This window comes from Semicossyphus pulcher, unplaced genomic scaffold (genome assembly GCF_022749685.1).
Source record: "Semicossyphus pulcher isolate SPU_LCO1_2020_fin unplaced genomic scaffold, fSemPul1.0.p SCAF_2, whole genome shotgun sequence".
In the NCBI taxonomy this organism is placed as follows: domain Eukaryota; kingdom Metazoa; phylum Chordata; class Actinopteri; order Labriformes; family Labridae; genus Semicossyphus; species Semicossyphus pulcher.
In genome coordinates this window covers 19,965,985-19,984,038 of record NW_027211693.1, presented here as the reverse complement: position 1 = coordinate 19,984,038, position 18,054 = coordinate 19,965,985, and the positions used below count along the sequence as shown (strand labels likewise).

The following is an 18,054-nucleotide window of genomic DNA, read 5'->3' as shown; positions in this document are numbered from 1 at the left end:
AGGGGCTGTAGACTTCATAATACTTGTCCGTTGTGAGTTTTAAATGACAGTGTCTTTTTACCTGTATTGTATGTTTCAGGTCTCTATTGTGTCGCATTATGTATAGACCCAATGCAATCTAAATTTATTTGTAAAGCACATTTAAAAACAACAATAGCTGACCAAAGTGCTGCGCAACCAAACATAAAAGCCATAAAAACAACACAATAAAACACTAAGACCAATTAAACGACAAGCTGCTGACACAATAAGCTACCCTGAGAATGTTGAACTGAAAGACTGAAACTTTTCATTTATTTTGTTTTTATGATGTAACCTCAGGTTGCCTTGCAGCTTGCAAACTCACCATAAACGAGTAAACGCCTGCTGCAGACTCATTTGAATAAGATACAGAGGTTTAATCATGTTTATGGATATTGGATGGATACAGTCAACTGGTCAGGGTGTTTCCATTATGCACCACAAGGCCGATCTTATGCTCTAAATAGAATACATTATTGGTCTCTTTAAATGGTGTCCCTCAGACAGACCCAGTGTTTTCAAAGCACCACAGTTTTTGATGTTAGTATATATTAGCCTGTAAAGAACAACCATAAAAACAATATTTCAACAGTGCTGAGCAGTCACACTGGAGCGTCTCTACCTCTTTCCTGTGAGTATTTTTTATTAGTAGTTATTAAAACTAAAACATACTTGACTTGGACATGCAAAAAGTTACTTGTGCCCATCTCTGGGTTTTAGGGATCAATAACAAAACTTGACCTAAAGCTGGGTAAACATTATGATCTTTGACTGTATCAGAGGGACACTTCTTTTAGTATTGTAAAAATATTAACTGACATATCAGTCAGTTAGGAAGAGGATTGAGTTGAAAGAGATTAGTTACAGCTATCTGACAAATCTACCTAAGTTATTTATACAGCATCTTCTTAACTATTTACACTTTAACAGCAGTAAAACTTAACCAGATGAAATATAGGGCAGAGAGTGACAGCAATGACAAATGACAGCTGGGATAGGCTCCAGCCCCCCCACGACCCTCAACAGGATAAGCGGTATAGATAATGGATGGATGGATGGATGGATGGATGGTGATAATGTTTGGATAACTGTTTTAATGTATGACTTAATTCAGCCATGACTCTAAATCCACTCCTTTGTTCATCATTCCAGTGGATCAACTTTTGTTTTGTCTTTCCAGACTCACCACATGGCATCTGATCTCTACAGATACCACCAAACACAAGAGTTGAAAACAAGCGTAAACTAATTTGTATAGAAGCGTAATTAAAATGTGGTGGGATGAATAACTGGTTTAACTGACCTGTGGACTAATGGCATGGCATTACATCACACAATGGCGAGGGAAGGAAGGTTGAGCAAACATCCGACCAGAATGATGACACTTTTATGACCTCTGCTTGAACACAACAACAAACTTTTCCACTGAATCACATTCAGATCAGAAAGAAAATTAATGACTTTTCCTCCAGCTGCGCTCCCTTCATGTTGTGTTGTGTTCATCAAACAGGCAGAAAAACAAACTCAGTCTCATCTTTCCTCAAATCAAATCAAAGTCTCTGAACAGTCAGACGCAGTGCTGGAGAGAGGAGTGTTTTTATCCTGCTGATCTGCTGCCTGTGGCCCCAGTGGTGCCGGATATATATCAGTTGAGCCAGAGTCAGGATGTGCCTCCTCCTACTTCAGCTCCACTAAATTAAGACCTCTGACTCGACAGACCAGTCAAATATGTCTGCACACTCACACATTGACACGCACGCATGTTATGTGGGTGACAATCCAAAGGCTCTTCCTGGGTATAAGGAAGAACAGTGGGTGACTAAAGAGGAGCAACACTTTAATCAAAGAGAAAATAAATATCCTAACAAAGCTGAGATTGGAAAAAAGAAACTGAACTTTGGCAACAGAAAACGGGAGAAAAGAGGAGACGGGGAGGAGGCACCGAGCAGATATGTGTTACATGCAGCCACTTATATTTTCCCTCTCTGTCCCACCACAGTCGTGTGTAAGTAGAGAGTCACTCTCTTCCTTTTGCTCACTCTTAAACACACATGTTAAGGTATTTCCTGTTGGGAGTGTGAGGTGGCCACACAGTATTATGGGTGACTGACTAAGCCCTGAAGTGGGCCCCATTTCTTCTCATACAGCGCTCTCTTCCCCGCTCTCGCCTCTTCCTCCATTTCCTCCCTTCACTGTTGTCTCAGTCAGTTCAGTCGCGATAGGCCTGAGGTGTTTGTGCTGAAAGAGTTATTCTCTGTGTGACTTAGTGGACCACAGAGGACCACTTGTCACGACCCGTCTCATTGCTATGCAGATGAGAGTAACAAGGCTGTATAAGTGCATTCAGTGATTTAAAGAATCATAGAAAGAAAGAGGAGCGGGAAGGAGTGCAGTCTACCCTCTGGCTCTGAGCTATTCCACTCTGGAGCACCGCTTCACATCTGGCTTCTATTGACGGAGGTATTGGGTTGCACACACTCTTCCCGGGCCTCTCTTATGTGTGAATACTCACCCACACATGAGTGCATGTGAACAAACACACACAGGCTCCCTCTCTCTCTCTCTCTCTCTGTTAACGGGCATTGGACACTTTCCCACTCACATACTTACACACAAGTTTCCCAAAACCAGGTATCATGTTACAGAGACGCTGTTCCAGCAAGTCACATTGCCTCATTTTCGTTTACATGTTCCTACAATGCCTTACCATCCACGAAATGTGCTAAAATCCCAAAAAAGAGGAGGGAAAAAAACTCTCCAATAAAGGAATTAAAGTGGATTGTGTTGTGCTACACACAGCAGCGAGCACTGTAGCTAACCTGATTACCTGCCTGTCTCTGTGAGCTTACAGGCTGAACAACATGGCCTGAATGGAGATCAATACAGGCTGCAGTGCTCAGGAGTATGTCCTCACATACAGGTCAGGGTTTTTTGGCTGGTACAGTATTGACAAACAGTAATTCAGTTGTTTGATCCGAGATAAAATGGAAAAATGATTCTAAATTGATTGAATTCTGACATTATTTGCACACATTGGCATTATTTTCAATTCTCAGTGTGCGAGTCCACATTTTCACACTTGTGTAAGCCGCATTTGGATTGGCTCTCCAACCAGTTGTTATGTCATGCGCTTACATCATTCTGTGCAGTGAGGAACAAACTTACAAGTGAACATAAACACATTTATGACCAGAGGGGGACTTTAATGGCTTGTATTTTCCTCACACTCTTCCCAGTTGTTTAAATATGTTTCGCCTGTTGCCCACTCGCTGATCTCACTTCCTTGAACTTTCTACCCACACTCTGGTTTGACCTCTTCAGCGCTACATTCATTTCCCTCTTATATTTTCCTATCCCACAGCCACACCCTCACCAGTTGTTCTCTAAACTATCCTTCTGCCCACACCCACCCTTTGCACCCCTCCCTCTTCTTTTGTTGTTGTGCCAGCCATTGGTGGAATTGGCTTTGCCCCCCTGTAACCCGGAGCCAGAGAACACTAACACAGCCCACAGTCTCTGAGCAACAGATGGAAGCGAGCCCGGGGAACACAAACAAATCTGTTGTGTTTTTGTTGACAGAAACATGGAGACGGAGAGGAAGAGAGAGATGGAACCGATGAGGCTCGTATGTTACATGTGTTTCGGTGCAGTGTGCATACCAGCAAATCTGTAAATCAAGTAGGACATGACACTTTGAAACATCTGCATGTTGTGTGATGATTAACTGCTCTACCTGCTTGCCGAGGTCCTCTCTTTCTCCTGAAAGCAGCTCCGGACTGCAGGGCCTCCAACAGGCCGTCCATGATACCAGTTTCATCACCCTCTGTAAACACACAGCATCAAAACATTATTATTACAGTGCAAGAACAAACATGGGAATTTAACTTTTCAGTTTAAGTTTTATTTTTGTCTCACACACAAACACACGCACACACCATGTTATTTTAAATCAATACGACACTGAAGCATGCACTCATTTTCCTTCCCAACAACATGGGAGTGATTGGTGGTTTTTCTAAACCCTATACCTATCTCTGCTTCTCTCAGACACGCCAACACACACGTGGGCAGGGAGGCTATTTACCAGCCACATGGCCACGTTAGCAAATTAGCTACATTAACCCAGATAGGCGGTGACCTAGTTTAGCTACTGTCCCTGCTAGGGCTACACATCGCACTTTAAGGGAGATATAACCTCTATGAACACAAACACACAACCTTATTGGAGAGACACGCCCACTGAGACCCAACGTGAGCCCTCAGAAACATTAAAATACTGAAGAATTAATGAGTAACTGTGGTTTAGATGTAAAGGGTGTTGGAAACTGGAAAGGAACCTGGTCCCTGTGTGTGTACATGCCTACTGGGGTTTGTTTACATCCACATTGTCTGCACAGACTCAGTGAGCGGTGGGCTTAAATCACAGAAGGTGGGCAAAACTAAGTGTGAGGGGGGCTCTGTGTACAAGTGTGTGTGTGTATGTGTGTTGTCATAATTGTGGGCAGTGGCACAGCTCAGCGCTCAGGCAGATGCTTCTAATTATTTCTATTTGAACCTGAAAAGAGACACAGGGGGCTAAAAAAGGGGCAGTGAGGTTGTGGGTTAAAGGTTTATGTCTTCACCTCCCCAACCCCCAAACACACACACACACACACACAATATCTAATCCTGCAGTAAGCCATGAAGCAGATGGCCCGTGGTCTCGCCTGTCACGTCAGAGAAAGTCTCCCTCACACACTCCGCAGCCTTTTCACGGCTCACATACACCCCTCGATGTCCATGTGCTGGAACTGCACAGAGACATGAGGATGATGTAGGCCATGTTTGTCTCCTTCCGGGGAAACACATCTGGCACATTTCCACTCACACTAATCACATGGTTGGCTTAAACCACCGGTGGAAGAACAGACACACAAACCTATTTGTGAATATGTACTGGAGGCAATAAAGAAACCAAACAGTGACTTTGCTGTGTAGAGAACAGGCTTATTGTTGACCGAGTGAACTGCAATTAAGGCTCCAACATGTTTGGGACAGTGTACTGTCGCGCCTTATAAAAACAGCTCTATGGCTTCTTTGTGGGAGCGCAGCCTGAAGCTATCTGTGAGTCTTGTTTATCAAAGGGAAACGAACAATGTTTGTTTGTTAGCGATTAGTAATGGGGTGAATAACGCACTTGTTTGGTTCAATCACTTCAGCATGTGCTCTTGTTATCTGATTCATGGCGTCATTATTGACAATCAATAATGTGATGGCCTCAAAACCCATGGTGGCAAAATCAGTCCGACAATGGCATGCACTGGGAGCAGCAACAGCATGCACACACGCTGCACATACACACAACTACAGGCGCGATCCAAACAGCAAGGTAGCAAGTAAGAACATAAGACGGATTAATTTGTGTAATAGCATCAGAGTGTTAGCTCTTAAAGATGTCTCTTTGGATGCACACACACTGACACGCATACACAGACATGCACACATCCACACAGAGGGCCGCATCTTATGTGGAGCAATAGCACCCCTAATGGATGTTCACACAACAACAGATGAGGATATGAAGGGAGGCATTTGCAGAGAAAAGAGGAGTCACATTAACCAAAGACAGAAACATGGAGAAAGGGGGAAAATAAGAGGCTATTAGAAAAAAAAGTGTTCAAGAAGGCTGAAGACACTATTTTCTGTTTTGCTAAAGTGCCATGATCATGCTCTTCTAGGCTCATCCCCCGCTCACCCTCTTGCTTTCCTCCTCTCCTCCTCTAACCCCATTTTCTAAGAGACAACAACACAAGTCTAATCCCAGAGAGAGCATCTGCTGTCCTACTCTCCTGCTTCCTTCTTCCCTTCCCCCACTCTGCTCAGAGTCTTGCTTTTCTGTGTGGAGCACGAGCACTCCTAGTGGCCGTTCCCATACCGGCATCTGTGTGGCTAACACACCCACACAGGCACACACCCTTTAACACACGTATAAGAGCACAGCCTTCAACGACCTTTTACAGACGGTACTGACACCTAGCTGTAGAAATAAGAACAAGCTGGTGTTGGAGAAGTCTGGCATGTGTCCAGAGACAGCATTAGAGACAGTAGCAGAGAGCATACTGTGTCAAATAATAGTAAAGGATAGGTCTGATTAAAATGCCAAAAATATTAAACATCCATGTTTCATGAGAGACTAATAAAGCCAGTGAATGCACTTCATTATTAGATATTCAAAAGATGAAATAAATATTGATCTTATAAACTCAAAAGAATCTGTTGTTAACAGTAACTAGCATCACATGGGAGGCACATGTGAGGCTCCAATAAGGCAGCGTCTGTCTGTCTGACTCACAGAGGAACGACAAGGCCATAAACTGCAAACACACACTGACCTTCACTGGTTAAACCAACAAACGGGGTATTATGTTTAGATAGGAGAGGAGCATTCATGAGATAGTGAGGATATTTGAGTACATGGTGGGAGATTCACACGGAAAAAGGGAACAAGAAAGAGTGGAGAAGTGAAGCTCATAAAAAAAACCTTTGTTGAATCCTGGATGAGCGTTATAAACAAATACAGAACAAATACCAGGTGTGTGTACGCCAGACATGAATTTAAATAGGGGGGTGTTGAATGACTCTGGGCTACAGGGGCAGTCAAATATGCCACCTGTATGTAAATGATCTCCAACGCATTAATGCACACACACACATGAACACACACACCTTTCAAGCACTATTATGTTCCATTGGTGCATGCCTCTAGAGGCTGAACATGAAATTTGACCTTATTTTTCTACCACAATGTCTGCTCCATAGTTTTAACATGGAGAGAAAAGATCCAGCTCAGTGCTCGCTGCGTCTTTAAGTGCCCTTTAAATGAACGGCAGACACAGGGGGAGGGAAGGGGGAAGAGAAGATGGAGTGATGGAACAAAAGCATGAAAGAGAGGAAAGGAGAAGCCAGCTGGAACATAGAGCAGGAGCAGAAAGGCCAGAAAGACTTTTTGTAAGAGAGGTTTCACAAAACAGACACACACAGAGTGCAGAAACACTTTGGCTCTCAAAAACATAGCCAAAGCAAAACAGAAACATTCACAGCAACTTTAAAGCACACATATATACAAATCAACCGCGTGAGCTGGGGCTGTAGCTGCCGTTTGACAGCAAGTGGAACTGTGGAGTCCCAGGAGAAGTCGAGCCACAGAGAGGAGGAATGCACTGAAACTAGGTCACAGTCTGAGAGAGGGGGGAAAAAGTGCCTGTGCATAAATGTGTGTCTGCAAGGCAGGATTTGAGTTTAATGTGTGTACACGAGGATGAGAGAGTGAGACTGTGTGTGTGTTTATGTGTGCGTTACACGGGACAATATGCTGCTGGAATTTTTATGAGTATAACAGCATCTCATAGCAGAGTGGAAATGTGTTTTTGGTGATAAAGAGATTTAGGAAGTCTTTCAGTTCCCTTTTATGCATCTAAATCCCCCCGCTCACCCGAGGAGTGAAAGGAGGTCCAGAGGCTCCTTGTTTGCATCCTCGTCCTCACTTTCTGTGCAGCTTATTGTTACTTGCAAACACAGGTCATCAGCATTAGATTAACTCTGCTCTATAAATGCTGATGGGTTGCTCTTTCACACACACACACACACACACACACACACACACACACACAGAAACACACCCACAAACACCACAGAAGCGTGGACTCTGACTGCCCCCAACTGGAATCAGAGGGAAATACAAACTGAGAGGTGCGTGTGTCTCCCTCTCTTTCAATCACACAGATATGACCCGGCAATATTGACCTGCGTTGATGTCAAGGAGCTGGTTCTTCTTCAGTTTCTCCTCCTTCTCCTTCTCGGCCTTTTCCCTGGCGAGCTTGGCCCTCTTGATCTTCTCTTCAGACTCCTTCCTCTTCTGATTCTCCTTTACTGCTTGCTGGTGGGTGAAGAAAAAAATGAGTGTGAGTATTTGATGAGGATATCTTAATTTAAAAAAAGGGAGTTCAAAGAGACAGGTGTATAAAGGATGTGATGGAAGTGTGTGTAAATAAACAGAAGTTTAAAACCAGTGGATGGCAGTTATCCACAGTAACTGGTTAAACAAGTTACCACCCGGGGGGACCCACCCTAACGGCACAATTACAGTTGATGTATAAAGTTACAATATAATGGAGCCATCCATTTCATTATTGTGTCAACAGAAGCAGGTGTACAGCCTCCTGGTTTGACATTTGTCTTTCATCTTTATCTACTTTGGAGTGGTCAGTTAGACTGCAACCACACCTGCGCCCGTTTGAAACAGATCAGACATGAGCTCATTCCCGTGAACAAAAACACACCTGGAACATGTTTTTGAAGGTGTTGAGGTCGCCGAAGAATTCCTCCACCGATATTTTCTTCGGGTCAAAGACAAAGTACTCTCCCAGATCGTTAAATTGCTTCTCCATATTCTTATGCAGCAGATCCAGCTTCTCATACTGTTCATGGGCGGTACCCACAAAACTGTGGAGACATGGTGTTAAGGAAAATAGAAGCAGCACCTCTTTATTTTAAATGTATAAAAAACGCTTGCATTTGTATTAAAACACACAATGTTTCGGGAATTGCTGAGTTTTTATAGTATGAAATATGTAACTGAGTAAAGAGGATATAGACATCTTCTCCACAAACAGGTCCTTGTCATTTTGTGGAGGAGGGAACGTTTCCAGATCTTTTTCCAGGTTCTTGATCTGACGGCCCATCAGCTCCAGGTTCTTCTGAAGGGTCTCTGCAGAAACTGAGTTGGACACAGCAGGCATTAATGATGCAGAGCATACACTTGATAATACATAATTATAACAATGACAGCAGCCTGTGTGAAGATGATTCATGTAATGTTTAACCAGGGGTTTACAAAGACTCTTCATAGTGATGGAGATGTATAGAGATCAGTTTGTTGTCCTGTGTACCTCTGCTGGCCTTCTCCACGTGGATGAGCTCGTCTGCAAAGCTCATGACTTCAGGATACTGCTCCTGGCACACATCAGCCAGGAAATGGAGCAGCGTCTGCTTCAGGTCAGCTGATTTGGTGTCACGCAGCTGATTGAAAGAAGAATTGATTTAAAAAGAGGACAGTGAAGGCAGTCAATCAATAGTTATTTAATGGCTGCATGAGCTGGCAGTGATTCACACTTTCCATGTGCGTGGGCAGTAACAGTACGGTGTCGTAAGAAAGACATTTTGTCCATGCCGCTTTTTTTCCCACATTAAAAAAATTTAAATACAGTTTAGAAATAACTCTGTAGCATCACTGTCTGATTAAGGACCAATAAGGGAATCTGTAATGTGTTAAACATGCGGCTTACCTAAAGCTAATATTGACAAAGCATGAGGGAAAACATTTGCATGGTATGTTTATGTACATATGTTTGTAATTAAAGGCTCGTCGCTCAAGTGTTTAAAAGGTAAAAAAATATGACGTACGAACAGATTTATGTAATTTGTGTTGAATGAAATTTTCAGATGTAAGCCACAAACATGGGCAGTGAAGCGAGGTACACACTACAAGATAACCAGGGCCGATTTTGGGCCCAATTTCCCCCTTCAGACAAAAGTAAACAAAGTTTAATTAAGCTTAATCATTTCCAATTCTTCCTGCCATCGTCTTGTGTGACTGCGAGAGTTTTGTGAGATGGTCAGGATGCTGGTTGTTCATGAATGGAATCTGTGTGTGTGGTGTGCTGTTTGGGTCATGTAGTTGCTCTCCATGCACTATAGGAACAAAACTGTTAAATCTATCATCATTTGTTGTCATGTGTGGGGTCTATTACATTTTCAACATCCATTAAGATTTTAAAATTCTTTTAGTGTGGGCCAGGCCTTAGTGTTTTCTGTCACTGCAGGAGGGCGTCTGTTAACTGCTGAAGGACCCACGTTTCATACAAATTAAACAAATGTCGGCATATCTACTCTTTACCTTGAAGAGGTACACAACAGGCCAGACTAAAGGCCTTACGTTTGTTATTATAGTTTGTGTGTCTGTACTATGTTAACACATCATTTTACCTTGCACAGGTATGATATGGAGAAGCCGAATGCCTTTCCATTGCGGGAGCCAGCGTTCATATAGTTTCCCACGAGGAGGATGATCTCCAGCAGCTTGGAGAAGGTCTGGCTCTTCCTGAGCTCCTCGCAGGCTGCCGTCACCGACACCACATCTGGCTTGATGTTGTTCAGCTGCTCCTCAAACTGCAGCTTGAACACGATGGCCTGAAGCCTTGGCGTCAGCTTCTTTACGCTGGACATCTGGGGGGTGAAAAGAGGGTGGGTGGGGGGATTTGAGACCCATTTGTAGTATGTTCGTTGCCACATAGATGTGTGTGTGTGTGTGTGTGTGTGTGTGAGAGAATGAAGGGCACTTTATCTATTACTCACATCTTCCACTGCTGAACAAAGCAGCTTGTGTTTAACAGCCAGAGGATTTTCTGGGTCTAATATATCGACTATGGTTTGACTCTATTTCAGTAGTTCAACTTTTTCTGTGCCTCATCCACCGTTACACTGCCTTCCTCGCTTTGATTGTGGTTAGTCATCTCCAAGTCAGGCGGGATTTCAGACTTTACAAAAACAAGATCATCTCTTCTGACTCTGTTTCATGTATGTGCGTGTGTGTGTTTCCTCACCACGACTCCAAACTGCTCGGACTCAGCCAAATCATCGTATTCATCCTTCATCTCTCCCAGGGAACTCAGCTGATCTGGTCCTGGCAGCTGTTTGACCAGGTTCTACACAGCAACAGGAGGAAGATATACAAACTACTCCTTGAGCTGGACATGGACACTACACCAAACACAGATTGATCAACGTTTCTGTGGGTTATCCCAGTTTCAAGAGTAACCAGTGTGCACTTTCAGCCAGCATGTAAAATTCAATGTGTGTACAATCTTAAATATCTGTATAACAGATGTGAGCTGTGTACCTGAACCATGGACTCTGTGAGGATCTTCTCATTAACCTCCAGGACGGCATTTTTGATCTCTTCATAAGGGAGTCGAAACGATCCCAGAAAAATGGCTGTATGGGCAAAAACAATAAACAGTACTTTACCAAACTGATTCAAACCTCTTATTTCAATGAAGGTGCACACTGAATACATTTGCCACTTTTATGAGGGTATCAGACGTTTGAAGACTTACAGAGGTTCTGTGCAATTTTGCCATCGAGAACCTTCAGCTCCTTCACCTTCTTCTTCTGCCCCTGCTTCTTGTCGTCTCCACCCTCCTGCTCCTTCTTGGCTGGAGGGAGAAATGAAGAAAGGGAAATTGGTCATGCTGACAATAGAAATAATACTGGAAAGGAGGAGAGCAATAAATTGTTCTGTAAATTAGAGAAGCAGAAGAGAGGGATGGACAGAGGGCCTGTGTGATGACTATAAAGGCGGACAGACTTGGCATGGCCTTCACTTGTTCACCCTCTTCCAAATGTATGGTGTCACGGAGGTGTGAGGATTGCCGCATCAGTGCCCTCAGGTGAGACTGAACTGTGATGAAATGACTGTAACACTGGGGGAAAGATGTCCGTGCTGTGTGCGGGCCTGGTAAATATGGTTGGACGTTTGTTCGCTGCGAGGCATTTAAAGTTAGCCGTGAGCTTACTCACACATGTACAGTACACTTATCACACACACACAGTTGATGGAAACACTTTAACTTGTTCTGACAAGGTCAACCTTTGACTGTAAGGTCGTGTCAGTGTGTGGTGGTGAATGTTCACTTGTCTAGAATTAGGAGTGAAAGACCAACAAGCACACACACATCCACACACTGGTGGCAAAGGTTTAAGTGCCAGTCTCCAATCAGATCTATGCCCATTCACACCCATGGCTATGCCACCGGGAGCAATTTGGGGTTCAGTGTCTCACCCAAGGACACTTCGACATGTAGCAGTCAGGGATCGAACCCCCAACCTTCCGATTGAGAGACACCAGACTCTACAATTGAGCCACAGCCACCCATTACAGCTGTGGATGTTCTGTGTAGATGTGTCATGTGTTTATAATCAGAAGGCCTTTTAGAGGTTCAGGGGACAGACAGTGGTCTGTTCTAGAGGCTGCGTTGCGTCGAAGGAACTTAACATGGTCATACGACATGTTTTTTTCCATCCATGAAAAATGTAATAATGGAAAGTCATTTATAATTGAAATGACTGTCTTGTCTTGGAAAAGGCCTTTGAGTACATCTCAAAGTCACAACAATTACTGTTCATCCAGTAAAGAGCAAACAAGCACTGATCCCGACACCGTTTATCATCACTTAGTACATCTTGTACAGCTTTAAGTTTGATAAACACTGGAGCATCTCAATAGCCTCTTTCTTTATCCCGATTCAGGCTATATCGTACTCTCTCTGTGCGGCCTCGTCCTTATCTTATCTTCGTAAAGACCCCGCTGTAACAGGAAACGAGTCAGTGTCTGGAAACAGCCGGTACAGCATGTACAGTAATAGTACGCTGTCCTTCTTTATCACTGTCTGTCTGACACACACAGAAACAATACAAATCAGCCCCTCTGTGCTGAGCAGCCCAGCTGTTTCCACCGCCTGCTGATGATGTCATGTGGTGACATCAGGAGCTAAAATTAGGTATTTCACAACAACAGACACGGAAATAAGGACGAATAGAACTGTAAATTATACCTGGATTATGTTTTAACAGATCTACCACTGTGTGATGAAAAGTGCTACAAATATTTATTATCTATCATAGGTGAACAGAACCCCTGCTTTCTGTGCTGCACATGTTCCCTCATTTCTTGCTCGCAGTTATTCCACCGTGTTTACCACAATCAGTCCACATTCAAGTTCATTCAAACAGCAACACTGTAAGTCTTCTCCGCACAGACACAGGCAGCCTCTTCAGCATAACAACTCACTCATCCGTCTCTCCATCCCTCCATATGTCCAGTCAAACAGCGCTTTGTCTCTATGCAAGAGGCCAATCAGTCTGACAGTCTGTTAACGAGTCCGGGCCTCTTAATGAGCTCCTCATCTCATTCATTCAGAACGTACACATACACACAAAACAGTCAGTCAGTCAGAGCGCTGTGGCCTCAATAAGTCCCATTGTTTCACTCAGCGTGGTGAGTCCTCTCTCAGGATCCACCATCATTTCTGTTCAAACTTTACATCTGTTTCAGCTCTTTACTTCGACTGTTCGCCTGTAATTTGTGTAAGATCAGTATCATCAGCTGTGTGTATCACTACCATGAATCAACAACACTATTGTGTGCCCAACACTTCAGCCATGGTCCCCTCTGAGAGCAGGAAACCATAGCAGGAAGTGGAGCATTACACACACATAGGGTAGGAAAATCCATCAGGACATCTGACAGGAAACAACATGAATATCTGAAAAACAGCAAGTCGCAGCTGAAAGGGGAGGAAGTGACAAGAATCTACAAATAAACATGTTGGGAGTGAGGCACCAACACAGACGCCGGGACGAAATGATTCATGTATTCAGAGGCATGAGGAGAATAAGAGAGATGATACCTTTAAACAGAGAGAAATAAAGAGCTATTATTACTTAAAGTGAAAGCTTAAACCCTGCGAAGAATGCACATGCAGATAGGCACAGATGATCGCCTAATCTGTGCTGTATATAATCTCAAGGCAGGACAATCCTGTTAGTCTGGGACAGGACTAGTAACCTAGTTAAAGCTCCATGTCACTAGGTCAGTGTGTGCCTGTGTGTGTATCTTAGAGGGATGGAGAGCCGGGAGACGGAGCATGTGTCTGCGTGTGTGCATCCGTGCTGTAACAGCTACAGTGCCAGCTGCGCTCCAGCCAATAGAATCAGGCCGAGCTGTGTTGACATCATGGCTGATTCATAAAATGGGGTCTGGTGTGGAGATTGTAAAATGGCTGCTCCGTGGTCTCCACATGCTGAGCCCTCTTTATTTGTGAGGCAATGGCACCTCTAGTGGCGGCTATGGAGCGCTGCAGTATGTTGCACTTAGTCATTGTGGGGGAGGAGAGGAGATGACAGAGGCAGAAAACATGTGTGACACACACACAATAACGCACGCAGGCACGCATATACGTACACACACACTTGTGGAGCGCTGACATCTTAACATCCACATGTTTTATCATCCCAGCTGCCTTTTTGTTATACGCTCGCACAAAGAAGGCTTCTTTTGTGGAAACAAATCACTACCAGCCCTACCACCACACACACACACACACACACACACACACACACACACACACACACACACACACACACACACACACACACACACACACACACACACACACACACACACACACACACACACACGTCTCTTTTCCTGGAACACCTCCCCCTCGTCTCCCCAACAGCTGCCTGGCACTGAGAGCTGATGAAAAAAAAGGGGGGGGGGGGGGTGTTATGTCTGTGTGTGTGTGTGCGCATGCAAACACGTATGTGTGTGTCACGACAGAAAAACTATATTTGTCCATTTCTGTTTTTAATTAAGTGTAAAGTGAGAAAAAAACAGAGAGATGGAGGAGGAGAGGAGGCGAAAGGAGGGGGGCACAGAATCCTGAGGAGCCAAGTCATGCAGAGGTCTCAGTCAATATGTAACCGAGTGTGTGCATGTGTGCGTGTCTGTCTGTCTCTCACTGCACAAAGAGGAGTCTGTTTATCAGTCAGCAGACCTGAGCGTGTCCTTCACCCCCCCTCTCCTCTCCTATTCCCTTGGTCTATCGTTCCCTCACTCCTTAAAAGGAGAAAATGTGTGCTGGAGAAGGTGATGGGTAGCCGAGCTGAGAGAAGGAAAAATAATTGGAAACAGGCAGAAAGAAGGAAAAAGAAAGTTGAAGCACAAAGAGACAAACAAAGAGAAGGAAAAGTACTGAACTCAGAAAATAGTTCAAGCCCAGAAAGCAAAGCCTCTTTTCTTTTCTATCTCTCCTCATGCCTTTTCATGCGGTCTATTCATCCACTCATCACCACTCCCTGCTTGTGGAGCGCAGCAGTTTATTTTTAACCCACTAAAAGCTTTCATATGATGTGCTCCATTGTATATCAGAGCCCCCAAAGTGTTTTTCTTTGGCCCTCTGGTGGCAAGAGAGGAGAAAGGCACAATATTAACTTTATATAACTTCTAACTAAGTTTTTCCATTCAGCATTCCAGGGCTGGAGACGGTCTTCACTGGAACGGAGGAAAGGGTTTCTAGTTTCAACATCAATAACTAAACACAGAGCAGCACTTTGGAAAAAGCGCAGAGGGTTGCTCAAGAGAAAGAACCACACAGAAACACAAACACATCTTCTGCCAAGTTTCAACATCAACAAGACTTTTCAGGGGAACTTAATAAAGACGTCTCATGCTTTAAGTTTAAGAAAGTTTTCTTTATGAATGCTCAAGTATTAATCCTAAAGAGGGAATGAGACAAAGAAGAGAGGGAGAGGGAGGGGGCATAAAGTCCTTTGTCTAAAGTAAACAGAAGGCCCAAACTATGGCAGACAGAAGGACAGCTGTAGCCTTGGTCCCTTTAAACTTTAAATGTCCAACATTCTGTCACTCTCTTTATAAGTGTGTGTGTGAGTGTGCGCGTGTGTGTGTTACAATGTAAGCAAGTTTGACAGAAGAAGAATAAGGGGGTTTCCACGGTAACCTGGAGTCTGAAAGAGCCCCTTCATCCTGTTTTTCACTGTGAAAGGAAACGGGGAGGGAAAAAAAAAAAATTCCTGACTGTGTGTGTGTGTGTCTGTGATTGTGTGAAAAGGACCAGATGGCAGGGTGGGGCAGTGAGGAGGGGGGACGGGGGCAGGATGTGGGAGGGCCAGGATGCCGGGGGAGGGCTTGAGGGAGGGGCTTAGATGGTGCTCACTTGCGCTCCCCTGGTGCATGAAGACTGTAACTGCAGGTTTTATTTTCTGTACAGATTTAAAGTTGGATATTATCACACTATGTTTGTTTATGTTTATGTTTAGAAACATAAAAATACACTAAATATAGGGCTGAAAATATCTAGAATATAAACTACAGAAATGTATCATCTGTTTATTATATATAGCCTGCTGGCTTCAACTGACACTTGCAATAACAACAGAAGAGCACTACTCTTTTAAAATTTAATATTCATTATAAAGGTCTTTAACCAAGTTATATTTATTCTAAAAGCTGCAGGAACATATTTGTTAGATTGATTTAAACATAATTTGTGTACTTAAAGGTCACACATAATGTACAATTACAAGTATAATAACATGCATAACTATTATTTGACTAAATTATAAGAAAACGTTTGTCATAAAATTTTGGCAGCATGTATTCCTGATCACTGATTAAAGGTCCATCTAGTCTTGTTATAACATGTAATTTATAGTATTTTATGAGGATTTTGAATAATACATACATACACAACAATCTACCCCAAACTAACTCATAATAAAGGCAACTGCTCTACATGTGCCTTAAACTCACGACATAAAATAACACTGATATATTGTCACATGAGCTCTAATTAAAAAGTATTTCTCTGTAATTTATCTAAATGTGTTGACTACAGGGGGCACAAAGTGTGGGTCCTTCATGGAGGTTGCTGTTTATCCGTGGAGTCACAGTGCCCTCCACTGGTGACTCTAGTGTACTGCCGCTAGATGTTAAACTCCTACACCTGGATACACTGTTTATTACCTTCACAGTCCATCTCATCCACGTTGGATATGTGAATGACAGAGATAGAGAACAAAGGAAAGAACGAACTGATTAACTGTGTGTATATGTGAGAGAGTAGGGGGAGACAAAAAGGGGGAGACAGGCAGAGGTGGAAAGAGTGTGTGGAAGTGTTGGGTGTGCGGTAACAGTGGGTCTGTGTGAGTGTGTGTGTGTCAGTGTTGTTCTCTCAGGGCCATTCTGACCTCTCCCTGCTCTTCTGGCCATGAAGGTCTTCAGCGATGACGCACACAAGGCATGTAACGGCATCACTGATGAGACACACACACACACACACTCACACAGAGTATGCTGCCTGCATTACTGATAAGGTGCACTACAGTCGACACACCGACACAGCATTACCTTGAACTTGAATTCGCACTTGCTGAAACCACACAAACAGCCCATAAATCCCCATAGCAAATAACAGAGGACACCGACAGACACCCCCCACCGCACGCACACACACACACACACACACACACACACACACACACACACACACACACACACACACACACATACACACATACACACACACGAGCGCAAGGAGAGGTGAGCTGCTACGGTGTGCTTATTAAATCAGTCCTATATCAGCCAGTCTCCTTGGGACAGCAGAAAAGATTTACTACAGCAATTACACTGGCTAATTACAAGGAGGAGAGATAGAGGGAGTGAGATCGAGCTACAGAGTGTAAAGGAGAAAAGGAAATCAAATCAAAAGAGGAGAGAGCAAATAAAGGTGTGAAAACCTGAGACGATGAGCAAATAAAAGAGGGAGAGATAGAGAGAAGTTAGTTTAAAGGACACAGACGATGAGGGAGTGACCTTGAGGCAGCCACAACACCTGAGCCTTTAATGGGGTACATGGAGACAACAGAGAAACACACAGGTTCAATGTTCAAACTCACAAACCAGCTGTGTGTGAGTGTGTGTCTGCGCATCTGTGTGTGTGCGTGAGCACCTAACTGAGTGACTCACTGGGTATAAGTACTTTTTCCTGTGGTACTCTGGTAGTCTGTGTGCTGCTTTGGTGTTTGTTATTCACAGTGTGAGTGTCCTTGACGCTGCACTGGCCTTCACAGCAGTGCTCCCTCTACGGGGAGGAGAGTGAATTACAGTGCTTTGCATTAGTATTCACCCCCTTTGGACTTTTGTACATCTTGCAGGGATTCAACCTGGAATTTAAATCGATTTTATTCAGCTTTTGTCATTTGATTGACATAACATGCTTTGCTGCTGCAAAATACTTCTAAGTGTGCCGCAAACAATAGTTAAGACAAAAAATCTGACATCTGTTGGATGCACAAGTAAACATCCTCCCTCGAGCCAGTGCAGCAGTACGTTTTTGGGGTTCTACCAGCTTTGAA

General features: G+C 43.7%; 1 protein-coding gene across 1 annotated transcript in view; it reads right to left on the bottom strand.

Moving 5' to 3' along the window:
- The window catches only part of LOC138597797 (protein diaphanous homolog 1), a 98,525-nt gene that overhangs the window by 6,897 nt on the left and 73,574 nt on the right, over window positions 1–18,054 (bottom strand). The window contains exons 19-27 of the mRNA XM_069669318.1: window positions 11,175–11,273; window positions 10,958–11,052; window positions 10,662–10,763; window positions 10,045–10,284; window positions 8,949–9,078; window positions 8,652–8,776; window positions 8,340–8,504; window positions 7,804–7,936; window positions 3,755–3,844 (exon numbers count right to left, since the gene is read on the bottom strand). Of these exons, the coding sequence (XP_069525419.1) occupies window positions 3,755–3,844; window positions 7,804–7,936; window positions 8,340–8,504; window positions 8,652–8,776; window positions 8,949–9,078; window positions 10,045–10,284; window positions 10,662–10,763; window positions 10,958–11,052; window positions 11,175–11,273 (1,179 nt within the window). The remainder of the gene's footprint in view (window positions 1–3,754; window positions 3,845–7,803; window positions 7,937–8,339; window positions 8,505–8,651; window positions 8,777–8,948; window positions 9,079–10,044; window positions 10,285–10,661; window positions 10,764–10,957; window positions 11,053–11,174; window positions 11,274–18,054) is intronic.